Source organism: Mustela nigripes, chromosome 12, assembly GCF_022355385.1.
Source record: "Mustela nigripes isolate SB6536 chromosome 12, MUSNIG.SB6536, whole genome shotgun sequence".
Lineage (NCBI taxonomy): Eukaryota > Metazoa > Chordata > Mammalia > Carnivora > Mustelidae > Mustela > Mustela nigripes.
The window spans coordinates 72,198,918-72,224,344 of NC_081568.1; the positions used below are offsets into that span (position 1 = coordinate 72,198,918).

Below are 25,427 nucleotides of genomic sequence, written 5' to 3' on the forward strand. Positions count from 1 at the left end.
TCTTACAAGAAAATCAGATATCCATTCATGGTATATATTGCTACTTAATGTTTGATTGCAAATTAGTTCAAATCAAACATTTAGGCACTAATACAAGAATTTGTTATAATTAGATATACTTCAATTTATACTGACAACATAATGCAAGTCATGATAATATTCTAGTATTCACTAACCTCCACAAATCCAACATTTTTTTCCTTCTCTCTTTCTCCTGCTGAAAATATTAACTATTCAGATAATTATTTGCTGTGAATTCAAGTAACTGCTCCAACCTAATAATTTTTTCTATAATTCATCTTAGATGATACCAGGGAAATTTTCTCTCACGGCTGTCATATTACCAAGTGACGACAGTCTTTAATGATAAACATGGTTGCAATAAAAATTTTTGCTATGTCTTCAAATTTTTTTCTGCTCCCTCCCTTCCTTCCTCTCCTAGGACTTCAAGTATAGGTTGGCTAGACTGCTTTGTTTTTGTTTTTAAGATTTTATTCATCTACTTGATGGACAGAGATCACAAGTAGGCAGAGAGGCAGGCAGAGAGAAAGAGGGAAGCAGGCCCCCTGCTGAGCAGAGAGCCTGAAACATGGCTCGATCCCAGGACCCTGGGATCATGACCTGAGCCAAAGGCAGAGGCTTTAACCCACTGAGCCACCCAGATGCCCTAGACTGCTTCATATTTGCCCGCAAGTCACTGAGTATCTGTTCATTTCACTTTTCTCTGTGCTTCATTTTATACACTTTCTATTATGTTGACTTAAGTTCACTGGTCCTTGCTTCTGCAGTACTGGCATTAATTTGTTGTTAATCCTATGGAGTGAAAATTTCACTTCAGTTACTGTTATTTTTTTCATTTGTAGACGTTTCCACTTGGTTGTGTCTTGTATCTTCCATTTCTTTCCTCATTCTTTTCATGTTTTCCTTCAGTCTGTGAGCACATTCATCACAGCTCTTTTGGCATCCTCATCTACTAATTCCATGATCTTAGTCACTTCTGGGTCTATCACTACTGATTGATTTTTCTCCTGGTTTTGGGTCACACTTGATTGCTTCTTTGCATGTCTAGTCATTTTTTACTCGATGCTGGATTTCACTGTATTCCTTTGAAGTGAGGTGGACTTTGTGCTGGCAGACAGTTATACTGCTTGCAGATCAGTTTTTAAGTTTTGTTAGGTTATAGTTGTCTTTACTTTACCAGTACTTCTGCCCCATTACTAAGGTATGGACCTTATGGAGTCTCTAGTGAATGCCAGGTCTCTCCTTTGCGGTTGGTGGGAATATGAATGATTCCTGGGCGCATGTGAACTCTGAGAATTACTTGGTTAACAGCTCTGCTACAATTATTCTTTCTCCAGAAATTGTTTTTTGATTGGCCAAGGGGAGTTTTACCCTATGCACATGGATTGGTATTTAGCCATGAACCTTTCTGCAGTTCTTTGTCTGCAGAGCTCCTTCCTCTCTGGTATTATGCCAAGCAAATTCTCGTCACCTCAGTCTCTGTCTCAACTCAGCAAGGATACTGGGTTATGTTTGGATTTCTTCTCCCTGCACCATGGTCTGAAGATTATCTCTGTGGTAAAACTTGAATAAAGAAAGGTTTGTTTTCCTTCTCTCAGGAATCATAGTCCTGTGTTAGATATTGTCCAGTTCTGAAAACAGTTGTAGTATATACGTTTGTCCAGTTTTCTAGCTGCTTACAGTGGGATAATTCCAGATGCTCTTACTGCCCCAGAGCAAAAGCAGAAGTCCCCTATAATTATAATGAAAGGTTCAGTATAATTTTAACTATCCATTATATTGCTGAGGCCCCAGAGTATTTTATTAAAAATTCTTTATGTCGCCTCCCAACTGAATAAACCAATACAATTCGTGTTCAAAGTGTGTTCCTTCCCATAAGGTAAATATAATGCTTGGATTATATTTACTTGGGAAATTACCTTTATGGTTACAATCCCTAATATGCTAATATACTCCCTACTTTATAAAATGTCCCAGCTTGAGTAAGACACAGAAAACTTTTAATATCCCAGGGAGTTTGCCCTTTCCCACTCACTGTCCACTCCCAGGAGTAATCTGAATTCTATCATCACAGGTTTGTTGCGCCTGTTCTAGAATTTCATATAAATGACACCATACAGTATGTAACTTTTGTGATCATCTTCTTCCAAGCATCATAATATATACTGTATATAAACAGTTATCCCTATTTCTTATTGAATAGAATTTCATCATTTATTCTTTTGGTGGGGATGGGTATCTGTGCTGTTTCCAGTTTGGGGCTATAACAAAGAAAGCTGGTATAAGCATTCTTGTACAAGGATTTTGGCAAATATATATTTTCATTTCTTCTTGATAAATACTTAGCAAAGGAACTGTCAGATCATAGGGTAGATACATATTACCTTTATCTCATATGTTCTTGATTAATGGAAAATGTTGAGATAAAATGAACAAGAACGGCATGAAAGTTGAGATGGCAACTGTTTTCTGCCACTGCTTTCACTCCTCATACTTTGAACAATGTGTGACATAAAGTAGGTGTCAATAAGTATCTGATGAATAAAGGAGAGCAACATCAAAAATATAAAAATGGGGGGTGCCTGGCCAGCTCACTTCATAGAGCATGCAACTCTTGTTCTCAGGGTTACACACTGAAGCCCCATGTTGGGTGTACAGGTTACTTAAAATCTTTAAAAAAAATTTTTTAACTGACTTACACCTAATATAATACCACACCACTCTATAGTCTCTTGAGTATATAAATTGCATGCAATTTATATACTCAATTTCACAATTATCATTTTTTCTTTAATAGTATTGTTCTTGTATCAGAATCTTATTTGCCAAGCTCCACTCTTATCCTAATATAAAAAAAGATGTATCAGTTTTATGAAATCTTCCTTTTCCAACTAAGAGTTTTATTGATAAAATAGTACTTTTTGTTATTCTCCTTCCTTTTTCTCTGTATATTTACTGAATTAAATAATTATCATATTATTATCTACTTTCTGGTCCAGTGCTCAATTTTATGCTGATTATTTAAATCTACCCTCATTATTTCATAATTAATCTGTGATTAGCTTGCTTTTGAACTAGTTGTTTAAAAAAATAAAATTAGAGGCACCGAGTGGCTCAGGACATGATCACAGGGTCCTGAGATTGAGCCCCACACTGGGCTTTCTGCTCAGCGGGAAGCCTGCTTCTCTGCCTACTTGTGATCTCTGTCAAAATAAATAAATAAAATCTTTAAAAAAATGAAAAAAAAAACCCAAAAAAACTTTATGTCTACTTGACTTATAGTCTTTTCAAGTGACAGAAGGTCACAGGTATTTAAATTAGGCTTCTATTCTAATAATTTTGTCACTTTAACATGAACTTTACTTTCTCAAATAGTACCACGATATAACCTTATATACTTACTAGATGGTATCTACTAAGTGATTTACAGAGTCATTGTTAATGTCATTCAGGCAGTCTTTCTTAAAGAAACCACAGTAAATTGTTTTTCAAATTTTCTAAATTGTTTTTCAAATTGTTCTAAAACTTTCTATAAATTTATCTGTATGTGCCCTGTTTTTTGTAATAATTCTATGGTCTTTATAACATACTTTATTGAGGTTTCTCAGAGTAGAGAACTGACTGGTTAACAAATGTCACTAGCAAAGTATAAGACTATAATCTGTCCACTGAATAATGATTAGAAGTACAGTTTTAAAACTTGAAAGAAATTTAGGTTATCTAAACAAGGTAACGGTGACTATTTATAAAGCCTAAGCAATATCTGGTTGGAAAGACCTCAATCACGTTAAAATCCCTGAGACAGTAACTTTAATTCCTCTAGCTGAAGAAGGGTATACTAACTGAAAAAAAGCTATGTGTATTATTTTAAGATCTAAATGTACTTCTTGGAAGTGGAGTGGGTCAGCTATGATTTATTATACTATTTTAAGAATAGGTCATATCACCTGATCATAATATACCAAAAAACACCAAAGATAAAAAAAAATTTTGGTTAGTGCGTATGAACTGGTATCACTTGATAAAGTAACATGTTGTACATGGGAATATACTTACTGGGATGTAACGTTGGGACATGTTGTCCAAGTCTGTCATCTTTTAGCATGTGTAGCAATGTTGTTTTTCCTGCATTATCCAATCCAAGAAATACCAATTTACCAGTTTTCTTATATAATCCTGCAGAGTAAGAGCTATGATTAGTCAAAATTCTCTCTGACATAGACTATCCAAGCAAAAGACTTCAAATAATAGTATAACATTTACATTAGTATAGTATATACATATATATACATATACATAAGTATAACATTTACATAAGGAAAATATGTTTTGAACTTGTAAGATTTTAAAATTGGCTTGAATAAGCTTGAATTTCTAATCTATTTTTTGTTTTGAAGAGCTATTCTAAATCTGTCATGATTTCCAAGTTCAGGTCTTTTTTTTTTTTTTAGATTTTATTCATTCATTTGACAGAGAGACAGAGAGAGCTAGAGATAGCACAAGCAGGGGAAGCAGTAGGCAGAGGGATCTGACAGTGATCACAGGCTCATGACCTGAGCTGAAGGCAAATGCTCAATGGACTGAGCCTCCCAGGCACCCCTCAAATCATTTCAAAACTAAACTTTGGGGACGCCTGGGTGGCTCAGTTGGTTAAGCTGCTGCCTTCAGCTCAGGTCATGATCCCAGGGTCCTGGGATCAAGTCCCACATCAGGCTCCTTGCTAGGCAGGGAGCCTGCTTCTCTCACTGCCTCTGCCTGCCACTCTGTCTGCTTGTGTGTATTCTCTCTCTCTGACAAATAAAATAAATCTTTAAAAAAAAAAAAAAAAACAAACAAAAAAACCACTAAACTTTGTCCCAGTCATTGAATGTGTTACCTAAACTTGTCTCAATACCACAATGCTGATTCCCTTGACAAGTTAGGGATAAATAGCAATGTTCTCTATTAGAGAAATACTCATAACATACTTGACATCATGTATTTATGAAGCTGGACCAAAAGGAAAATTAAAGGAATTTTCATGGTTGATAAAAAAGTAAGAAGTTATGACAATAAAAATCATAATGAGTTTTTTCAATAAAAAGTTTAGGTCACTGTCAAATTTCCCTGAGAATATGGTTAAACTATTCACAGAATTGCCGAAAACTAAAGCAATAACAAAAAGAACCAAGCACATAATTTAGATGTATCAACCAATACTGATAGAGGAAGTGACAGGAAAAAGATCATCGACCAATTTGTAAGAGATTAGCATTTACTGTGAAATTCAAAATTGAGCTTTATTATTTTTTTTAAAGGTTTTTTTTTCCCCCCAGAGGAGTTTTAGGTTTACAACAAAACTGATAGGACAGTACAAGAGATTTCCAGTGTCACTCACCAAAATGGTACGTTTTTAACCAATGATGAACCTATACTGATACATCATAATCACCCAGAGTTACCTTAGGGCTCAGCTCTCTCTTAGTTTGTATATTCTGTTTGTTTGTTTGTTTGTTTGTTTGTTTGTTTTTAAGACCATTCATCTACCGGACAGAGATCACAAGTAGGCAGAGAGGCAGGCAGAGAGAGAGGAGGAAGCAGGCTCCCTGCTGAGCAGAGAGCCCAATGTGGGGCTCGATCCCAGAACCCTGGGATCACGACCTGAGTCAAAGGCAGAGTCTTTAACCCACTGAGCCACCCAGGCGCCCCTATTCTGTGTTTTGACAGACATATAAGAACATACATCCATCACTGTAATATCATACAAAGTATTTTCACTGCCCTAAAAATCCTGTATGTTCTGCCCGTTCATCCCACCCTTCCCCCACTGCCTGGCAACCACTCATCTTTTTAGTCTCCGTATTTCTGCCTTTTTGCCTTGCCAGAATGTCATATAGTTGAAATCAGACAGTATGTAGCCTTTTGAGATTGGTTTCTTTTACTTAGTAATATGCATTTCAGCTTCCTCCATGTCTTTTCATGGCTTGATAGCTCATTTCTTTTTGGTGCTGAATAATACTCCACTGTCTAGACGAACCAATTTAGTTCTCTGTTCAACTACTGTAGGATACCTTGGTTGCTTCCAAGTTTTGGCAATTACAAATGAAGCTGCTATAAAACATCAGTGTGCAGGTTCACGTGTGGATCTAAGCTCTAAACTCCTCTGGGTAAATACCAAGGAGCACAACTGCTATACTGTATGGTAAGAGTATGTCTAGTGTTTTAAGAAATCACCCAGTCTTCCAAAGTGTCTGTACCATTTTGCAGTCCCAGCAGTGAATGAAAGTTCTTGCTGACCCACATCCTTGTCAGCATCTGTTACTGTCAATGTCCAGCTTTTGAACATTCTAATAGGGTATGTGGTAATATTGAACTTTATGTTTCATGTGTTTAACTGTCTCACACACATGGAATTACATGAGCACTGGGGACATAGTAGCAATTCCAAAAATATTCACTCAGCCAATAAATGAACTTTTAAAGACATAAGGCATTGTCATTCAGGTTACCCATTTAAATAAGTTCATGCCAAAATAATACCCAACTCTTTATCCACATTGAAGCTTAAGAAGTAAATTGTTTAAAGTCCTAATCTTCTTCTTTTTTTTTTTTTAAGTCCTAATCTTTTGATAACCCAGTCACCAAGAGTTCTGATCCTAAGGGGAAGACTGTCTTCCATATTTACTTGAGCTGGGATACTACATTTCTTATTTAATCATGAATTGTGACTAACACATTTTTATACATTTGTATTTTTTTTTAAGATTTTATGTATTTATTAGAGAGAGCAAAAGCAGAGAGAGGGGCAGAGGAAGAGGGAGAAGCAGACTCCCCACCGAGCAAGGAACCTGATAGGGGATACCATCCTAGGACCCTGGGATCATGACCTGAGCCAAAGGCAGACGCTTAACAAACTGAACCACCTAGGCACCCTGACATTTCTATTTCTTAAAATGTCTCTACACAGATTTTTCTAACCAGTGCAATCACAATCAATCTTACCATCCTTTTAAGTAGTAGAAGTGCACTGGATAAGATTCCAAAAGGGAACACGTACAATGTTTCAGCTTTAATCTTTAAAGTGGGTTGGATTAAATCCTTATCTTGTGACAGGCACTATTAAGCAAGCTGTTACACATTATGTAATCCTTAAAATAACTCTTTTTTTTTTTTTTTTTTTTAAGATTTTATTTATTTATCTGTCAGAGAGAGAGAGTGAGCGAGAGCGAGCATAGGCAGACAGAATGGCAGGCAGAGTCAGAGGGAGAAGCAGGCTCCCTGCGGAGGGCAAGGAGCCCGATGTGGGACTCGATCCCAGGACCCTGGGATCATGACCTGAGCCGAAGGCAGCTGCTTAACCAACTGAGCCACCCAGGCGTCCCTAAAATAACTCTTTTAAGTAAATACTATTATCCTCTTTTTTACAGAAGGGAACAAAGGCTTAAAGTTAACTTGCTCAAATGCTGAAGTTAGAAGTAAGATTTGAAATCACACCTGATGCCAAAGCTTTGGTTCATTTCATTTCTCTACACTGCCTCCCACTGTTAGCCCTATTAACCTCTTGCTCCTGCGTATGAGGCAATTTATTTTGCTTTTTCAACATAGTTCAGTAGACATTAATTTTTCTATAAACTGAGATATAGATACCAACCTGTTACAACCTGGGTTATCCCAGTATAATGAAGTTTAAAATTTTTATTTCTGACCCAGTTGTTGCAAATATGTAACAAAATATTTCAATCTGATAAAAATATTTAAGAGCTCTTGAGGAGGTAATGTAGAGAGATCTGATACTTGACCTGTAGTAGAGTGACATTATAAAATGTGAGGAATTTTATTTTAAAAAGGGGGGAAAAAAAAAAACCCAAACCTTGATTTTTAAAATGTGCAAACATTGAGGTCTAAATAAGAAATAAAAATAGATTGACAAAATTTGATCTTACATTTTTGTCCTTTTAATACATAGTAATCAAACAAAATGTGTATTTTCCAAACAAAATTTATTTCCTTTGTTAAAACTATGTTTATGGAAAAAGAGCCATTTATATAGAAGATGATAATTCATAAGTATGGTTGTGGCCAGTGAGGAATTATGTTGACAACTCGGTAATTACATGAAATGCGTCTCTTTGTTCCAGTTCAAGATGATGATTACATGGAGACTAAACTTAGGGCATGATTTGAAAATAGAAGACCAGAAATATCTTCATTAATTACTACAATAATAAAATTGTATACATCAGAACATAAAAGTTAATCAAAAGCTTGTTTCACTGGAAAATGTGAGAAGTTGAGAGTGTAAATAAGAGAATAAGATGCTAAAATTTTTCCTCTTTAAAATCTAGAAGAGAGGGCGCCTGGGTGGCTCAGTGGGTTAAGCCGCTGCCTTCGGCTCAGGTCATGATCTCAGAGTCCTGGGATCGAGTCCCGCATCGGGCTCTCTGCTCAGCGGAGAGCCTGCTTCCCTCTCTCTCTCTCTGCCTGCCTCTCCGTCTACTTGTGATTTCTCTCTGTCAAATAAATAAATAAAATATTTAAAAAAAAAAATAAAATAAAATAAAATCTAGAAGAGAGGAAAATCACTAGTCAGATTTGCTGGGTATACAAGTCTTTTTTTTTTTTTTTTTAAAGATTTTATTTATTTATTTGTCAGAGAGAACGCGAGCGAAAGCGAGCACAGGCAGACAGAGAGGCAGGCAGAGGCAGAGGGAGAAGCAGGCTCCCCGCTGAGCAAGGAGCCCGATGTGGGACTCGATCCCAGGACGCTGGGATCATGACCTGAGCCGAAGGCAGCTGCTTAACCAACTGAGCCACCCAGGCGTCCCTACAAGTCTTATTTAGCAGATTATGTGCTGCCAGTTATGATATACAAGGTACTTTATGGAACGTTCATTTTATAGTAACAAAAATAAAGCAGAGAATTCCTGTGAGTGTATTAAATGAGATAAAGTATCTAAAGCACTTAGGTAAAGTGGCTAATCAAAGGTACATAATATTCCTATCAACAACCTTAAGGGGTAGAATTATTTTTAATTTACAGATAAGGAAACTAAGGTTAAGGTGGAAAAAGTAATTTGCCCAAGACTACATAATTTACAAGTGACACAGTGAGTAACTACATTTGTATGATTTCTTTTTTTTTTTTAATTAAAGATATTTATTTATTTATTTATTTGACAGACAGATCACAAGTAGGCAGAGAGGCAGGCAGAGAGAGAGAGGAGAAAGCAGGCTCCCCACTGAGCAGAGAGCTCGATGCAGGACTCAATCCCAGGACCCTGAGATCATGACCTGAGTCGAAGGCAGAGGTTTTAACCCACTGAGCCACCCAGGCGCCCCCATTTGTATGATTTCTAAGCTCACATTCACAACTACTGGGTTATAATATAAAGAGGCTCTAGACAAATAAGCACTTTTATTTAAGTAGGATTAAATGGGATAACAATAAAGAACAAAGAGCCAACATACCTAAAAACTGTAGCACACTGCTGAAACCACTGTAAATCCAGTCAAATATGAAGGACATATCGAAATCTTACTGGGTCTGGAAAAGAAAGTGTTTGAATTTAGTAGTCACCATTTAACAACATTAAACGTGAACTCTGAGTAAATAATCCTACGAGAACCTTACAATAAGGAGTTAGCCATTCATATCCAGGGTGATCTTTTTTTTTTTTTTTAAAGATTTTTATTTATTTGACAGAGAGAGAGAGAGAGAAATCACAAGTAAGCAGAGCAGAGAGCCTGATGCGGGGCTCAATCCCAGGACACTGAGATCATGACCTAAGCCAAAAGCAGAGGCTCAACCCACTGAGCCACCTAGGTGCCTATATCCAGAGTGGTCTAATCTGATATATACTGATGCATTAAAAAAAAAAAAGGCCATTAAAATACAAACTAGTGGGGTGCCTGCCTAGCTTAATTGGTAGAACATTCGACTCTTAATCTCAGAATCCTGAGTTCAAGCCCCATGTGGGTTGTAGAGCTTACTTTAAAAAAAGGAGGAGGTGGGGGGTGGACGTCTTTAAGTGTCTGCCTTTGGTTTGGGTCATGATCCCAGGTCCTGGGATGGAGTCCCTCATTGAGCTCCTTGCTCCTCAGAGAGCCTGCTTTTCCCCCTGCTTGTTCTCCCCCGACCCCTTTCTCTGACGAATACAAAAAATCTTGAAAAAAAAGAAAAAGTAAAAGCTCTTTCCATTTTTAAAAAACCCACCAAAAGAAAGTGACTAAACAAACAAACAAACAAAAAACCAACAACCAGAGACCATTACTTGCCAATCAGAGTGGCAAACATGAAAATGAAGTGTAACAGCCAGAACTGGAAAAAATGTGGTAAGAGAGGCAGTTAGTGGCAGTATAAATTGGTACAAATCTTTTTAACAACTAATTCAAGCAGTAATAAATGTTATTCCGTTTGACCCAAGAATTCTTATTCACTTATTTATTTACTTATTTATATAAGATAGGCTTTAATTCGCAACCCTGAGATCAAGACTTGAGCTTGAGATGAAGAGTGGGATGCTTAACCAACTGACCCCCCAGAAACCTCCCCAAGAATTCTACTTTTAGAAATTGTCCTAAAGGGGCGCCTGGGTGGCTCAGTGGTTTGGGCTGCTGCCTTCGGCTCGGGTCATGATCTCAGGATCCTGGGATCGAGCCCCGCATCGGGCTCTCTGCTCTGCAGGAAGCCTGCTTCCCTCTCTCTCTCTCTCTGCCTCTGCCTGCCTCTCTGCCTACTTGTGATCTCTGTCTGTCAAATAAATAAAATCTTTAAAAAAAAAAAAAAAGAAAGAAATTGTCCTAAATACAGACAATCTTTATGTAAAAAAGATATGCATCAAAGCATTATGTAAGAAAAATTTTGGAAATAATCTATAATCAACAGTAATTTAAATGAAGTATATATGGTCTATGAAATACGTACCAAAACCTTAGAGTGGGGGTAGGAAGAGCAAAGAGAAAGAGATGAAACAAGGAAATTTATGATAATTAAGTAAGTTTTCCAAGTTTGATTATACCTAAGTGGAGTAAAAACCCACTTTCTGTTACTTTTGGTCTTTTATAGCAGATGGTAATAGGTGGCAAATTTGGGGGTCTATCATCTTTCCGCATTTTTCAAATTTTAATCATATTACTAAATATTAAAAAAACATTTTCTTAAATCACAGTAGAAAATGCAGAGCATAGTTTCGTTTAGCATTTACTTGACATGGCTTGATAACTAATAAAGCTAATATGGAAAGAAAAGGGAAAAAATCCTGGAGAAATTAAAGATCACATACACAAAAATACATTTTCAGATAACAAAGTTCATTTTCTTTTTTTATATATATTTTTTAAGATTTTATTTATTTATTTGACAGAGATCACAAGTAGGCAGTGAGGCAGGCAGAGAGAGAGGGGGAAGAAGGCTCCCCACTGAGCAGAGAGCCGGATGCGGGGCTTGATCCCAGGACCCTCACACCATGACCTGAGCCGAAGGCAGAGGCTTTAACCCACTAAGCCACCCAGGCGCCCCCAAAGTTCATTTTCTAGCGCTAAACAAAACCCAGGCCCAAATTTGGGCCAAGTCCTACCAATTTGAAAAGTTCTTTGACATCTTTAGACAAGTGTGACACACTTCTTTCTTTTTCTTTTTTTTAGATTTTATTTATTTATATGACAGACAGAAGCACAGCATGAGAGGGAACACAAGCAGGGGGAGTGGGAGAGAGAGAAGCAGGCTTCCCGCTGAACAGGGAGCCCGATGCAGGACTCGATCCCAGGACCCTGCGATCATGACCTAAGCTGACCTTAGCTGTGAGCAGATGCTTAACAACTGAGCCACCCAGGTGTTCCACAACACTGCTTTCTTTAACCATTTCCGTCAGTGGGCTGCCAACCTTGATCCAGGTAGGCCCAGCAAACTCAAGAATTGCTAGATAAGGTGTTAGGAGATTACATTGCATTGAAAGTGAGAGAAAAAAGAGACACCTACCTCCAGTTTAGGAGGCCTAGCAGTATTTACTAGGATATTCCCTGGATCCAGCCAATAGCCTCTCCTCTCTTCCATCCCCTTACTTTAACTCGCAAGAGCAAAATTTTGTTCTTGCAACCAGTCCATTCCTGACTGAGAGTGACTCACAAATTATGAAGTTTCATGGGTCAGTAGCACAAAAATGAGAACTAGAAGAGCCACAAATATATACAAAAATCTAGGGATGCATGGGTGGTTCAGTTGGTTAAGCACCTGCCTTTGGCTCAGGTCTCGATCTCAGCATCCTGGGATGGGGTCCCATATCTGGCTTCTTGCTCAGCAGGGAGCCTGCTTCTCCCTCTGCCTGCTGAGCCCCCTGCTTGTGCACAAATGCGCTCTCTCTCTGACGTAATAATTAAATCCTCACCACCGCTCACTTGCTCTCTCTCTAAATAAATAAATCTTAAAAAAAAATCCAGTACCTTAGAAATTCTTATTTTACTCAAGTTGAAAATTATCTCTCATTCTTTATTATTCTTCTAGGTCATGTAGAAATTTGAAACTTGTAGTCACAGAAAATATATATAAGGGACTTATCTTTCCTGAAGATTTTTAGGTAAGATGTTTATTTTTCAAATAGAATCATAACTTTTACTGCAGGAAATCAAATAAAGCAGTGGTATATTAAGACATTTTTTTTTTAAAGATTTTATTTATTTTTTTGTCAGAGAGAATGAGCACAAGCAGAGGCAGAGGGAGAAGCAGGCTCCCCGCTGAGCAAGGAGCCTGATGTGGGACTTGATCCAAGGACGCTGGGATTCTGACCTGAGCCGAAGGCAGCTGCTTAACCAACTGAGCCACCCAGGCGTCCCAAGACATTTTATTTAATTCTAACGATTACCAAGTTCATATTATGTCCAAGATCCTGAGCTAAACACCATACAGGATACAAATATAATAAACACAGCTCTTTCTCTTGAAAAGGTTATAGTCTAGAGAGGTAAGTTAGCTACACAAATGTAATTCAACTGAAAAATGTTAAAACTGAATAGAATATTATCTAGGATGGTAACAACTTACCCTATAGAATTTCAAAACTTATACAAACACAAAGAAAAAAAACTGTCCATACTGAAAATCTTAAGCTATAAGGGGATTAATAATCCTAACAGTGGAAAATCAGAATAAAAGAAGTAATGCAGTAGGAAGGGGTATGGTATGCTCACAAATGACTTTATGTTCTGTATAGAAAAAGAGAAAAACAGTCCTCCTTGTCTCTACATACACAGTCCTATTTCCACAGTTCTACAAAGGCAACAAGTTGTAGCTAAGGAAAGGTTTCTTGGATGATGTTCAGCCTGAATCTTGAAGATTAAGTAAAGGTTTGCTAAGTGGTTGTTGGTTGTTATACTATGTGCAGAGGTGTGAAACGAAGTGAGGACAGCAAAAACTCAGGTACTGTGATGGGACAGGTTAGGGGGCTGCAAACAGCGTTAGTCAACAGATGGTCACCAGTGAGGCATAAGTCAGAATGAGAAACAAATCTGAGACTAAATTTAGGCATTTGGTCTCATGCTTGCTACCTGAAACATTTGGACCTAAGAAACAATATTCAATCAGTCTTTCAATTTAACAAAGCAAAGCTCACAAGAAGTAGCAGCTACCCCTGTAAGCATTATAATTTGCTGAAAGGTTAAAAACGAGAGCTACAGAGCCAGGACTTTACCACTGACCTTAGACAAGTTATTTTAATTTCCTTACCTGTAAACTGGGGACAATAATAGCTACCTGAGATGGCTGTGAAGATTATATCCATTACTACACACAAAGCACTTAGCAGCTGGCATGGAAGAAGCATTCAGCGTTAGCTGCTCTATTTCTCCTACCATGTGGCCCACAGGCACTTTGTGGATGTCACCACTAAATACCCCAACAACCTTTCAAAGTAAATATTATATTATTTTTATTTTTAAGTAGGCTCCATGCCCAATGTGGGGCTTAAACTCAGGACCCCAAGATGGAGAGTTGCATGCTCTACTGACTGGGCCCCAAAGTAAATACATTACTGTTCCATTTTACAGAAGAAGAAACTGAAGTTATAATAACTAAATTTCAAGTATTAGGGATTGTCACATTCAAGTTCCAAACATGGGTCTTTCTGATTTCCAGGTCCATTCCCTTTCTCTTACGTTACAGTGGCCTTACGACCGTTTTAAAGGCTTAGATTTTCTCTCTCTCTTTTTTTTTTTTTTAAGATTTTTTTTTATCTATTTGACACAGAGGGGCGCCTGGGTGGCTCAGTGGGTTAAAGCTTCTGCCTTTGGCTCGGGTCGTGATCCTAGGGTCCTGGGATGGAGCCCCGCATCCGGCTCTCTGCTCTGCGGGGAGCCTGCTTCCCCCCCTCTCTCTGCCTGCCTCTCTGCCTATTTGAGATCTCTGTCTGTCAAAAAAAAAAAATCTTGTTTATTTGACAGAGAGAAAGAGAGAGAGAGAACAAGCAGGGGAAGTGGCCGGTGGAGGGAGAGGGAGAGGGAGATGGGAGAAGCAGACACCCTGCTGAGCAGGGAGCCTGATGTGGGACTCAATGCCAGGACCCTGAGATCATGACCTGAGCTGAAGGCTGAGGCTTAACTCACTGAGCCACCCAGGCATTCCAAGGCCTAGATTTTTTTTTTTTTAAAGATTTTATTTATTTGACAGAGAGAGATAGAGACAGCAAGAGAGGGAATACAAGCAGGAGGAGTGGGAAAGGGAGAAGCAGGCTTCCCACTGAGTAGGGAGCCCAATTCGGGGCTGGATCCTAGGATCCTGGGATCCTGACCTGAGCTGAAGGCAGACGTTTTCTTAAAGACTGAGCCACCCAGGCACCCCAAGGCTTAAATTTTTTTAAATGGTTATGTACCATTTTTTTAAATTACTCCAGCTTATAACTTTGATGTGTAATTCCTCCTCCCTCACATCCCACATCCAGTTAAGTTACATCCCAGCTCTATCAGTTTTTGTAGTCTCAAGCTTTCTTTGATTCATACAGGCACCAGTAAGTGAAGAGCCTTAAATCACATTCCCAAACTATCATCTTAACCTCAAATTCTGTTTGTACCAGTTTGTACACACCCTCCAGAATGGCTTCATCAAAATGTCATCTTAGACTTGACTTGTTGCATGATCACGGTGACTATAACTCCCAGCTTGCTGGGGACAGTCTCCGCAAAGTTAGCTCAGTACAATTATTATTTTTTTAATATTTTATTTATTTATTTGACAAAGAGAGCGAGCAAGCGAGAGATCACAAGTAGGCAGAGAGGTAGGCAGAGGGAAAGGGGGAAGCCGGCTCCCTGCTCTGCTTGACTCGAGCCCAGGACCTGAGATCATGATCTGAGCCAATAGCAGAGGCTTAACCCACTGAGCCACCCAGATGCCCCAGTACAATTATTAATAGTACTTCCTTTTATTCTCAGAAACATCCTGATTAGATAAGAAATTATATGGCCACCCTATACCTTTGGATAGAGAGCCACTAGAGGTCTGTGGGCTGAGAAATGATTCAAACTCCTCATCCTGTAATTCAAAACTTCCACTATCTTTTGGTCACCTTTACAAGCTTAAATCTTCTCTATTTGTAGCTTTCCCTGGGTCAAAGTGAACCACTTGCCATTCACTGCTGGTGACCTATACTTTACCACCTTAAAACCTCTACCCATTCTCCTTCCCAACCAACAAATGAATTTCTCCTATCTATTCTGCCTAAAGGCCTCCTGCCTCAAGCACCAGCCAAATGCTATGGAAGAAATGACTTTTCACTTGAGATGGTCTTAAGGGACAGAAGAGTAGAAGAACCAAAAGAACCCTGAAAGGATAGAACTAGAAGAGGGGCACCTGGGTGGCTCAGTCAGTTAAGCATCTGCCTTCAGCTCAGGTCATAATTGTAGGGTCCTGGGATTGAGCCTGGAGTCAGGCTCCCTGCTCAGAGAGGAGTCAGTTTCTCCCTCTCTCTGCCCTTCTATCCGCTTGTGTTCTCTTTCGTTCACTCTCTCAGATAAATAAAATCTTAAAAAAACAAAAACAAAAAACCAAGAAGAGATGGTGGAAAAAGTGGAAAGAAGTTAGCCCCACGAAGTACCACTTTGCAGTACCACTGCAAAGATGTCACAGCTTTCTTCGTGACAAGGTGACAACCGCTGAGAGCATAAGCCCCCCACAGCAGAGCGGAAGTCCTAGAGACCCAAGGCCAGTACTTAAAGCACAGCAGAGCTAGGTCTCCAGAAGTAATTAACTGTGTGACCTTAGAACAAGCTAGAGTTTCTTTTGCAAACTCTGGCAGGGTGTTATGAAGATCAAGTGAGATAAAACGCACAAAATAAGTACTTAATACCTGGCTGCTGTTATTATGGAGAGAGTAGAACAGAAGGTCAATAGCTAGAGGCAGTAAGGAAAGATTCTTCTTTCAAAGAGTTTGAAATGAATGACAGAAGTGGGATTTTCTTCTTAAGGAAGGGTAAGTATGTTGATAAGGAGCTAGCAGAAAGCAAAAGGGCAAAGTCTCAAGAAAAGCCAGGGCTGAGAGCACGTCTGCTCTAAGAGTAGAAGGAAGGAGAGCCAGGAACGTACAGAGGAGGTTGCAGGAATCCAACGAAAGTGAAGAATGAGTACAGAGACTTTTCTGAGGAGCAGAGTGAAGATTCGAATAGCTACTGTGGGAAAAAGATCAAGTTAAAGGACTGCTAAAAAGAGCCAAGTGCTTGATTGGGGCTGAAAAACATTCACAGCTCTGCCCATCTGCATGGATTTCCAACCTCCCCTGCTGCCCTCACCTCCCAGTGAGGATCAGCTTTACAGAACATGGAGTGAACAGGGATTAGGACCTGAAAAAAGACAAGGGGAACAGGAATTTGAGAGTACTAATGAGAGGCTGAAGTGGTATGATCAAAAGTTCAGGCTGTGTGAGTAAAGGTATAAAGGCAGCTAGTATATAGGGATAAACTTGGGAGCAAAGGCAGGCTTCTCACAGAAGAGAACTAAGAGAACGGGGGAAAATCTGATCAAAAAGCAACTATAAAGATAGTCATAGTAAAAAGGGCGAGAAAAGTGAAAGATGGAGTAGAACTGTGTCAGCAAACTGGAGGAGAATGCCGTGTTCAGAAATTCAAGAGCATCAGATCTGGGTGGTGGCAAGTTCCAAGGCCTGGCTCTGGCATAGACAGATGAAGAAAACTGGAGTGAAAGAAAGGGGAAGCCAGGATACATGGTATACTGTCCACACTGACAGCAAAATCACCTGGAAGAACGGAGAGCTAGAGAGAGCAAGACTGTGAATCGACTGACAAAGTCCTTGAAAGGGTGCCTGGCTGGTTCAGTCAATGCAGCATGTGACTCTTGATCTTGGGGTCATAAGTTTGAACCCCATGTTGAGAGCAGAATTTACTAAAAAAGGAATTCCTCACTGAAGATGACTGTTAGTAGGTGAAAGCTATGAGACTGACAGAGAGTGGAATAGGGTAGGGTAAGCCTTAAAAGAAAAATGACTTTGCATAAAGATGGTCCAAATTTGCTGTTGTAAATAATTTATTAACACATATGGGGAAACTCTGCTTTAGAAGATAATGAGATACTAATATTTCTATAAAGTTGTGGTTTCTAAGGACCTTAAAACAAGGTAGCAAGCATTAGTCATTTCAAAGTAGAATTAAAAATGCCCAACTAAGAATAAAGTTACTTAGCCACAGATACCTGAGCCCTGAAGAAGTTACACAACACCATGAATACACTATTAGACATGTGAAGAGCAAAGGTCAAGAATAAGGAAACATATACACGTCAGCAGATTTATTTATTGCATGAACAACAAACAGGAAAGTGCCTATACAGATTAGAAAAGTGATCTACTCTAGTAACACGAAAATCAGCACTTAAGAGTAGAATCTAGCAGAAGCTCTCAAATTACAAATAACTGCTTAAAGCCTTCTCCCATTAAACTTAAATGAATGATTCCATTTACATGAAATGTCCTGAACATGTAAGTTCTCAGACCAAGTTAGTGGTTGTCAGACAAGGGAGGTAAAGGGGAAACAGGGAGTGACTGCTAATAAGTAGTGGATTTCTTTTAGGGTGATGAAAATGTTCTGGAATAGATAGTGGTGATGGTTGCAGAACACTGTGAATATACTAAAAACACTGAACTGCATACCTTTTTTTTTTTTAATTGTATACTTTAAGAGGATAAATTTTATGGTATGTGAACCATCAATAAAGCTATTATTAAAAAATAAAGACTGAGGGTTGCTGGGGGAGTAGGAGGAAGGAATAGGGTGGCTGGGTTATGGACACTGGGGGGGTATGTGCTATGGTGAGTTCTGTGAAATGTGTAAGACTGATGATTCACAGACCTGTACCCCGAGGCAAATAATACATTATATGTCAATATAAATAATTTTAAAAAACAGAAATAAAAATAAAAGCGCCAATGATCTAAAAAGGCAAATATAACACCAGAGTAGCATTACAGAAACAATACATTATTAATTTTGGGAAGCAAAGGATGATAAAGCTATGGTGCAAGTGAGTTCCTATCCTAGAATTTTAAAAATCTGGATTTAATATGCACCATTTGAAATACTATCATTTTTTTCTGGGAAAGGCAATCTTTCTGAGCTCCAGTTTTTTCTTACCTATAACAGGAATATATTATCTGCCTCACAGAGTTTTAAGAATAATTAATTATGATAATGTACCTGAAAACATTTTGAATACTATACAATGTAACATGGCATTAACTCATTCTGACTTAATTAACTGAAATTCAAAATAAATATTTTAATGATTTTTTTAAAGTAATCTCTACACCCAGCATGGAGTTTGAACTCATAACCCTGAGATAAAGAGTTGTACACTCTATAAACTGAACCAGGTGTCTCCTCAAAAGCATAAACTCTAAATGCCAATTTTCAAGTTAACTTCAACATTAACAAGAATATGGAAAAACTTCAGTATTTTAAAACAAAAAAAATTTTTTAGAGAGAAAAAGGTGGGAGGAGGAAGGGGGGGTAGAATCTTAAGCAGGCTCCATGCCAGAGCTAAGCCTGACTCAGGGTTCTCTCTCACAAAACCCTGAGATCATCGCCTTAGCAGAAATCAAGAGTCAGATGCTTACCCGACTGAACCACCCAGATGCCCCGATATGAAGAAGTTTTTAATGATACTTTTCATGAATAGCTTCACTTTAAATATTAACAACATTGTCACTGTCACCAGAGAAGATACTAGAGTAATTTCCTTCAACTCTAGGTGAAGATATTTACTAGAAAAGATTAATCATAATTTTCTATCCAACTTCATCGGGTTTATAATGAAAATGTGCATAAATTCCATAAGATCAGTAAACTACCTGTAAGCTAATTCAGAAATTAATGCACACTTCTCTTTCAAATTCAAATAGGACTAGAAATATGAGCCCAAACTCTGCTTGACCATCTTTTATAGAATTTCAGTGCATTACCAAGGATGAAAAGTAATAATGTTAAATTAATGTTAAGTAATAATGTTAAATTACCTGTGCATTACCAAGAATGAAAAGTAATGTTAAATGTTTCGAGACAGTGCTGCCCTTATAAATATTCTCCCCTAAAATTCTTAAGATTTTTCTTTCTATAGCCTTTAAAGTTTTGAAACAGTGATGCAAATACAAAACTCAAGAAAACATTTTATGATTGAATGCATAGCAATCATAGTAATGGAATTAGACCTTTGCATTCACGTAATCAACAAGAATAAAAACTCAAGTTTCCTTTGGGGAAAAGTGACACTCAACTGGAAGGTTAAATCTGTGACAAATATAAATAGGATTTTTTTTAAGAGTGAGCGAAGGGGGAAAAATGCTTTGTTATGAAAAGTTGTGAGTCTTGAGTACTACACTTGCCTATACTGAATTAAGAAAATGAAAATCAATATAAGCAGTGACAAATTCAAACCTTAAAATACTTTTTCAAAAAACTTCTAGGCCAAGGGTGCCCAGGTGGCTCAGTGGGTTAAAGCCGCTGTCTTCAGGGGCACCTGGGTGGCTCAGTGGATTAAGGTCTCTCCCTTCAGCTCAGGTCATGATCTCAGGGTCCTGGGAGAGCCCTGCATCGGGCTCTCTGCTCAGCAAGTAGACTGCTTCCTCCTCTCTCTCTCTGCCTGCCTCTCTGCCTACTTGTGATCTCTCTCTGTAAAATAAATAAATAAAATCTTTAAAACAACAACAACGGGGCGCCTGGGTGGCTCAGTGGGTTAAGCCGCTGCCTTCGGCTCAGGTCATGATCTCAGGGTCCTGGGATCGAGTCCCGCATTGGGCTCTCTGCTCAGCAGGGAGCCTGCTTCTCTCTCTCTCTCTCTCTCTCTCTGCCTGCCTCTCCATCTACTTGTGATTTCTCTCTGTCAAATAAATAAATAAAATCTTAAAAAAAAAAAAAATAAAATAAAATAAAAATAAATAAATAAAACAACAACAACAATAAAACCCTCCAGGCCCAACATGGGGCTTGAACTCATGACCCCAAGATCAAAAGTAGCATGCCCCACCGACTGAGCCAGCCAGGCGCCCCCTTAAAATACACTCCCTTAATTGAAATTGTTCAAAAGCTATACACAAGAAAAAGAAAATTTTTCTTTTTCTTCAAATTTTTATTTAAATTCTAGTGAGTTAACATGCAGCGCATATTGGTTTCAGGAGAATTCAGTGGTTCATCACTTACAAAAGAAATATTTCAAACGTGTAATTTTTTTTTTTTTTAAGATTTTTATTTATTTATTTGACAGAGATCACAAGTAGGCACAGGGGCAGGCAGAGAGAGAGAGGAGGAAGCAGGCTACTTGCTGAGCAGAGAGCCCGATGCGGGGCTCGATCCCAGAACCCCGGGATCATGACCTGAGCCGAAGGCAGAGGCTTTAACCCACTGAGCCACCCAGGCGCCCCTCAAACGTGTAATTTTAAAGGTTTTTAGTTAGTAATGTTTTGCAGACAAATCATTTAAATGAGTATCAGACAAGTACACTCAAAGAGGGTGGAGAAATCATCATTACTATAGAATTCTGACTTATAAACTTCAAACAATGTGCCAGTGATTTTCATTCATGACAGCCTAATCTTTTTTTTTTTTTTTTAAGATTTTATTTATTTGACAGAGAGAGATCACAAGCAGGCAGAGAGGCAGGCAGAGAGAGAGGGGGAAGCAGGCTCCCCACTAAGCAGAGAGCCCGATGTGGGGCTTGATCCCACTGAACTATAAGATTAGTTAAGTTCCAAATATCTTGGTAATGAATGTATATCCTCAAAACAGTATTAGAGGAGCGCCTGGGTGGCTCAGTGGGTTAAAGCCTCTGCCTTCAACTGGGGTCATGATCTCAGGGTCCTGGGATCGAGTCCCACATCGGACTCTCTGCTCAGCAGGGAGCCTGCTTCCTCCTCTCTCTGCCTGCCTCTCTGCCTACTTGTAATCTCTGTCAAATAAATAAAATCTTAAAAAAAAAGTATTGGGCACCTGGGTGGCTCAGTGGGTTAAGCCGCTGCCTTCCGCTCAAGTCATGATCTCAGGGTCCTGGGATAGAGTCCCACATGGGACTCTCTGCTCAGCAGGGGCCTGCTTCCCTTCCTCTCTCTCTGCTTGCCTCTCTGCCTACTTGTGATCTCTATCTGTTAAAGAAATAAATAAAATCTTTAAAAAAAAAAAGTATTAGCTATACATTGCTTTACTAAGTCTGCACCACAATTATTGACAAATAATTAATTTTCCCTTATTCCTCATCTGTAAAACAGAGATGATATCATTACCTTCCTTAATGAATTGTGTGAATGGTTAGCAACTCACACATAGGAGACAGTAAATGTTTCCTTTTCTCTCATACTCTTTTTTTTTTTTTAAGATTTTATTTTATTGAGGTAGAAAGAGAGAGAGTGCGCCCAAGCCAGGGGAAGAAGCAGAAGGAGAAGCAGACTCCCCGCTGAGCAAGGAACCCACACCCTACTCGATCCCAGAACCTTGAGATCATGAGCAGACGCTTAACCGAATGAACCACCCAGTCGCCCCTTCTTTCATCCTCTAAACTGGTATTTTAACACTGAACCTAGGATATTCTTCAGAGTAAGACCCGTGGTAATACTGAGCTTGACAGATAAATATGCAAATACTACTACTTTTAATTTTTCAAGTTAAAAGGATTCCCTCACCTCGTTTTGCTCAAGTGTACCAAATACTTGAAGTACCTAATGAGTTTGGCTTTTGGGCCAGTGAGGTCAGAGCTTCAGCTGTTGTCAAAACAAATCTCTATGCTGTTCAAAAATCTGGGAACAATTTATAAATCATTAGTTTTCCCCCAACCAGTATCTTTTCTCCCACTCACCTGGGACTTGGGCTATGGCCAAACGTTAACTTCTACTAGTAAGGAAGCTCACTTTGCCAGCACACTAACTGGGAGAACTGAAAACACCGCGTCGCAGGGTCCGGAGCTGTCAATGATCCCGGCCGCCTTTGCCTGATCAGGTGAGGAAACTGAGGCTGAGGGGAAGGAAGGGCTTATCTACGCCTTACAGTCAGCTCGTTCTTTCCTCAAATGATACCGTTTGACAGCAGCAGGTGCACTATCCAGAGGACTCTAAGAGCGACCACCGCAGAGCAGGAAAAGAACCCGTTCCCTTTAGCGCTGCCTGACTCCGGAGAGGAAAACAGGGACCCCTTTCTCTCTTGGCCACAACCAGGGACCCCGGTGGGCTCAGGTCCGAAAAGTGCACTTTCCCTGTGATCCACAGCTGCCGCCTGCCGGTTCTACCGGGGGAAGAGACCGGCACTCACCTGCGAATGGGCAGATCGCAATTCCCCACCTGGAGTCCGCCCTACAACCTTCTAGTTCGAACTGCAAAACGCGATGGCTGCCGAGGTCCCTGCTCCCGTCAGCTCCTTCCGGGCCGGGGCGGGTGGGGGGGGGGGTGTGCTTCCCTCCCGATGGTCCGCAGGGCCATCGTTCCACGAGCCCAAAGTTCCGCCTCCTCGCGGTTCCGCCGCCAACACCTAGGCTGAGCGCGCTTGAGGGCTGGAGCCAAACTCGTCTCCCCATGCCGGTCAGGAAGGGCTCCAGAGGTCCGAGGGCCTAGGCAGAGAAGCAAACGCGAGTCTGTAGCTTGGGAAAATTATACATTACATCCGTTTTTAAAAATACATTTTTTAAAAATATATCTTTTAAAGTACACCTGTTTCTTGAATTCACAAGTAATTTTACAAAACGTAATTATGTGCCAGATAATAGGTTGGATGCTAGGTTTTGAGCTTTAAACAAGACTGTCCTGACTCTGCTGTTCTTTACTGGTGGATTAACGGTATCTTCCTTAAATGTGTTTAAATAAGAATATTTGAGTGCCTTGAATGGAAGTGTGAGGCTCTCATGATTGCTCACAAGCCTGGTTTTGAGGCCATAGGGACAGAAGAAGGAGCTGTTTGGGGTTAAAGAATGGGTTATTCAATAGAAGAAAATTCTATGACTTCCTCTGCTGGATCTCCCTCTTTTGGCTGCAGCCTCAGAAAATGCCTTAGCCCATGTGTCTTCCCTTCACATTTGCCATTTCTTCTGCTAGAACAAATTTTCTAAACCTCTCCTCTCTACCTCCCTATGTCATCTATACTCTTCAGGTCTCAGCACAGAGACCTCTCATCAAAATCTCCCTCCCAGGGGTGCCTGGGTGGCTCCTTCGATTAAGCTTCTCACCCTGTTTTCAGCTCTGGTCATAATCTCAGGGTTTGAGATCCAGCCCCAAGTATGGTTCCGTGTTTAGTGGTGAGTCTGCTTGAGATTCTCTCCCTCCTATTACCCCTCTACTCCTGCCCACCCCCAGGTCTCCCTCTCTCTCAAATAAATATATAAATAAATAAATAAAATTTTGTGTGATTTTATTTATGTATTTGACAGAGAAAGAAACCGCAAGAGCAGGAATATGAGCTGGGAGAGTAGGAGAGGGAAAACAACCTTCCCCATGAGCAGGGAGTATGATGTGGGGGGCTCAATCCTACGACCCTAGGATCATGAACCCAGCGGAAGGCAGACACTTAACAGCTGAGCCACCAGGAGCTCCTAATCAAATAAAATCTCAAAAATCAAAACAAAAAATAAAACAAAACTCCCTCCCAGGGGCACCTGGGTGGCTCAGTGGGTTGAGCCGCTGCCTTCGGCTCGGGTCATGATCTCAAGGTCCTGGGATCGAGTCCCACGTCGGGCTCTCTGCTCAGCGGGGAGCCTGCTTCCTCCTCTCTCTCTCTCTCCCTCTCTGCCTACTTGTGATCTCTCTGTCAAATAAATAAATAAAATCTTTAAAAAAAAAAAAACTCCCTCCCAATCTTGGTTTCCCCAGCAACTGTATAATTAGCCTATTACCATTCGAGTTACTTATAATTGTCCAAGTAAATATGTGATTGATTGTGTAGAGTCTCTCCCAATAGACATTCTGTATGCTTCCTAAGATTAGGAACCATATCTACCTTTTCCTCCCTTGAACCTGTTTTCAATGCTTGGCATATAATAGGTGCTCAATACATATGAGCAAGTGATCTATTCATAAATGAAGGACTCCTACGTACTTTTTAAAAAAAGGGTTTTATGGGTGCCTGGGTGGCTTATTGGGTTAAGCCTCTGCCTGGGGCTCTGGTCATGATCTCAGGGTCCTGGGATGGAGGCCCACATCGGGCTCTCTGCTCAGCGGGGAGCCTGTTTTCCCTTCTCTCTGCCTACTTGTGATTTCTCTTTTTCTGTCAAATAAATAAATAAAATCTTTTTTAAAAATTAAAAAAACACAAGAGAGCAAGAGAACACAAGCAGGGTGTCCCAATGCAGGGCTCAATCCCAGGACCCTGGGATCATGACCTGTGCGGAAGGCAGTCACTTAACCGGCTGAGCCACCCAGGCATCCCTCCTAGGTACATTTTTGTCCTCAAGGGATTGAAGAATTTCCCTAAAGTCCATTGATCTAAGTTAGAGGAACTTGTTTTTCCAGTCTAGGTTCCCCTCTACTCTCCTTTCCACTTACCTACTCTTGAATCCTGTTTGATTTCTTTAAAATTAATAAAAGGAAATCTCATTTAAAATGGAGTCAGGACGGGTGCCTGGCTGGCTCAGTCAGTGGAGGATGGGACTCTGTCTTGAGATCATGAGCTGGAGCCCAATGTTGGGTATAGAAATCACTTAAATAAATAAATCCTCAGGGCGCCTGGGTGGCTCAGTGGGTTAAAGCCTCTGCCTTCAGCTCAGGTCATGATCCCAGGGTCCTGGGATCAAGACCTGCATCTGGCTCTCTGCTCAGCAGGGAGCCTGCTTCCTCCTCTCTCTCTCTGCCTGATTTTCTGCCTACTTGTGATCTCTGTCTGTCAAATAAATGAATATAATCTCTTTAAAAAAATAAATAAAAATAAATCCTAAAACACACACACACACATATTAAATAAATAAATCTTAATAAAAT

General features: G+C 39.7%; 1 protein-coding gene across 1 annotated transcript in view; it reads right to left on the reverse strand.

The window, feature by feature from the left end:
- SAR1B (secretion associated Ras related GTPase 1B) overlaps window positions 1-22,890 on the reverse strand; it is a 32,933-nt gene extending 10,043 nt beyond the window's left edge. The window contains exons 1-3 of the mRNA XM_059417597.1: window positions 22,777-22,890; window positions 9,469-9,544; window positions 4,078-4,197 (exon numbers count right to left, since the gene is read on the reverse strand). Of these exons, the coding sequence (XP_059273580.1) occupies window positions 4,078-4,197; window positions 9,469-9,526 (178 nt within the window). The 5' untranslated portion in view covers window positions 9,527-9,544; window positions 22,777-22,890. The remainder of the gene's footprint in view (window positions 1-4,077; window positions 4,198-9,468; window positions 9,545-22,776) is intronic.
- Between the last annotated feature and the right edge of the window lie 2,537 nt (window positions 22,891-25,427).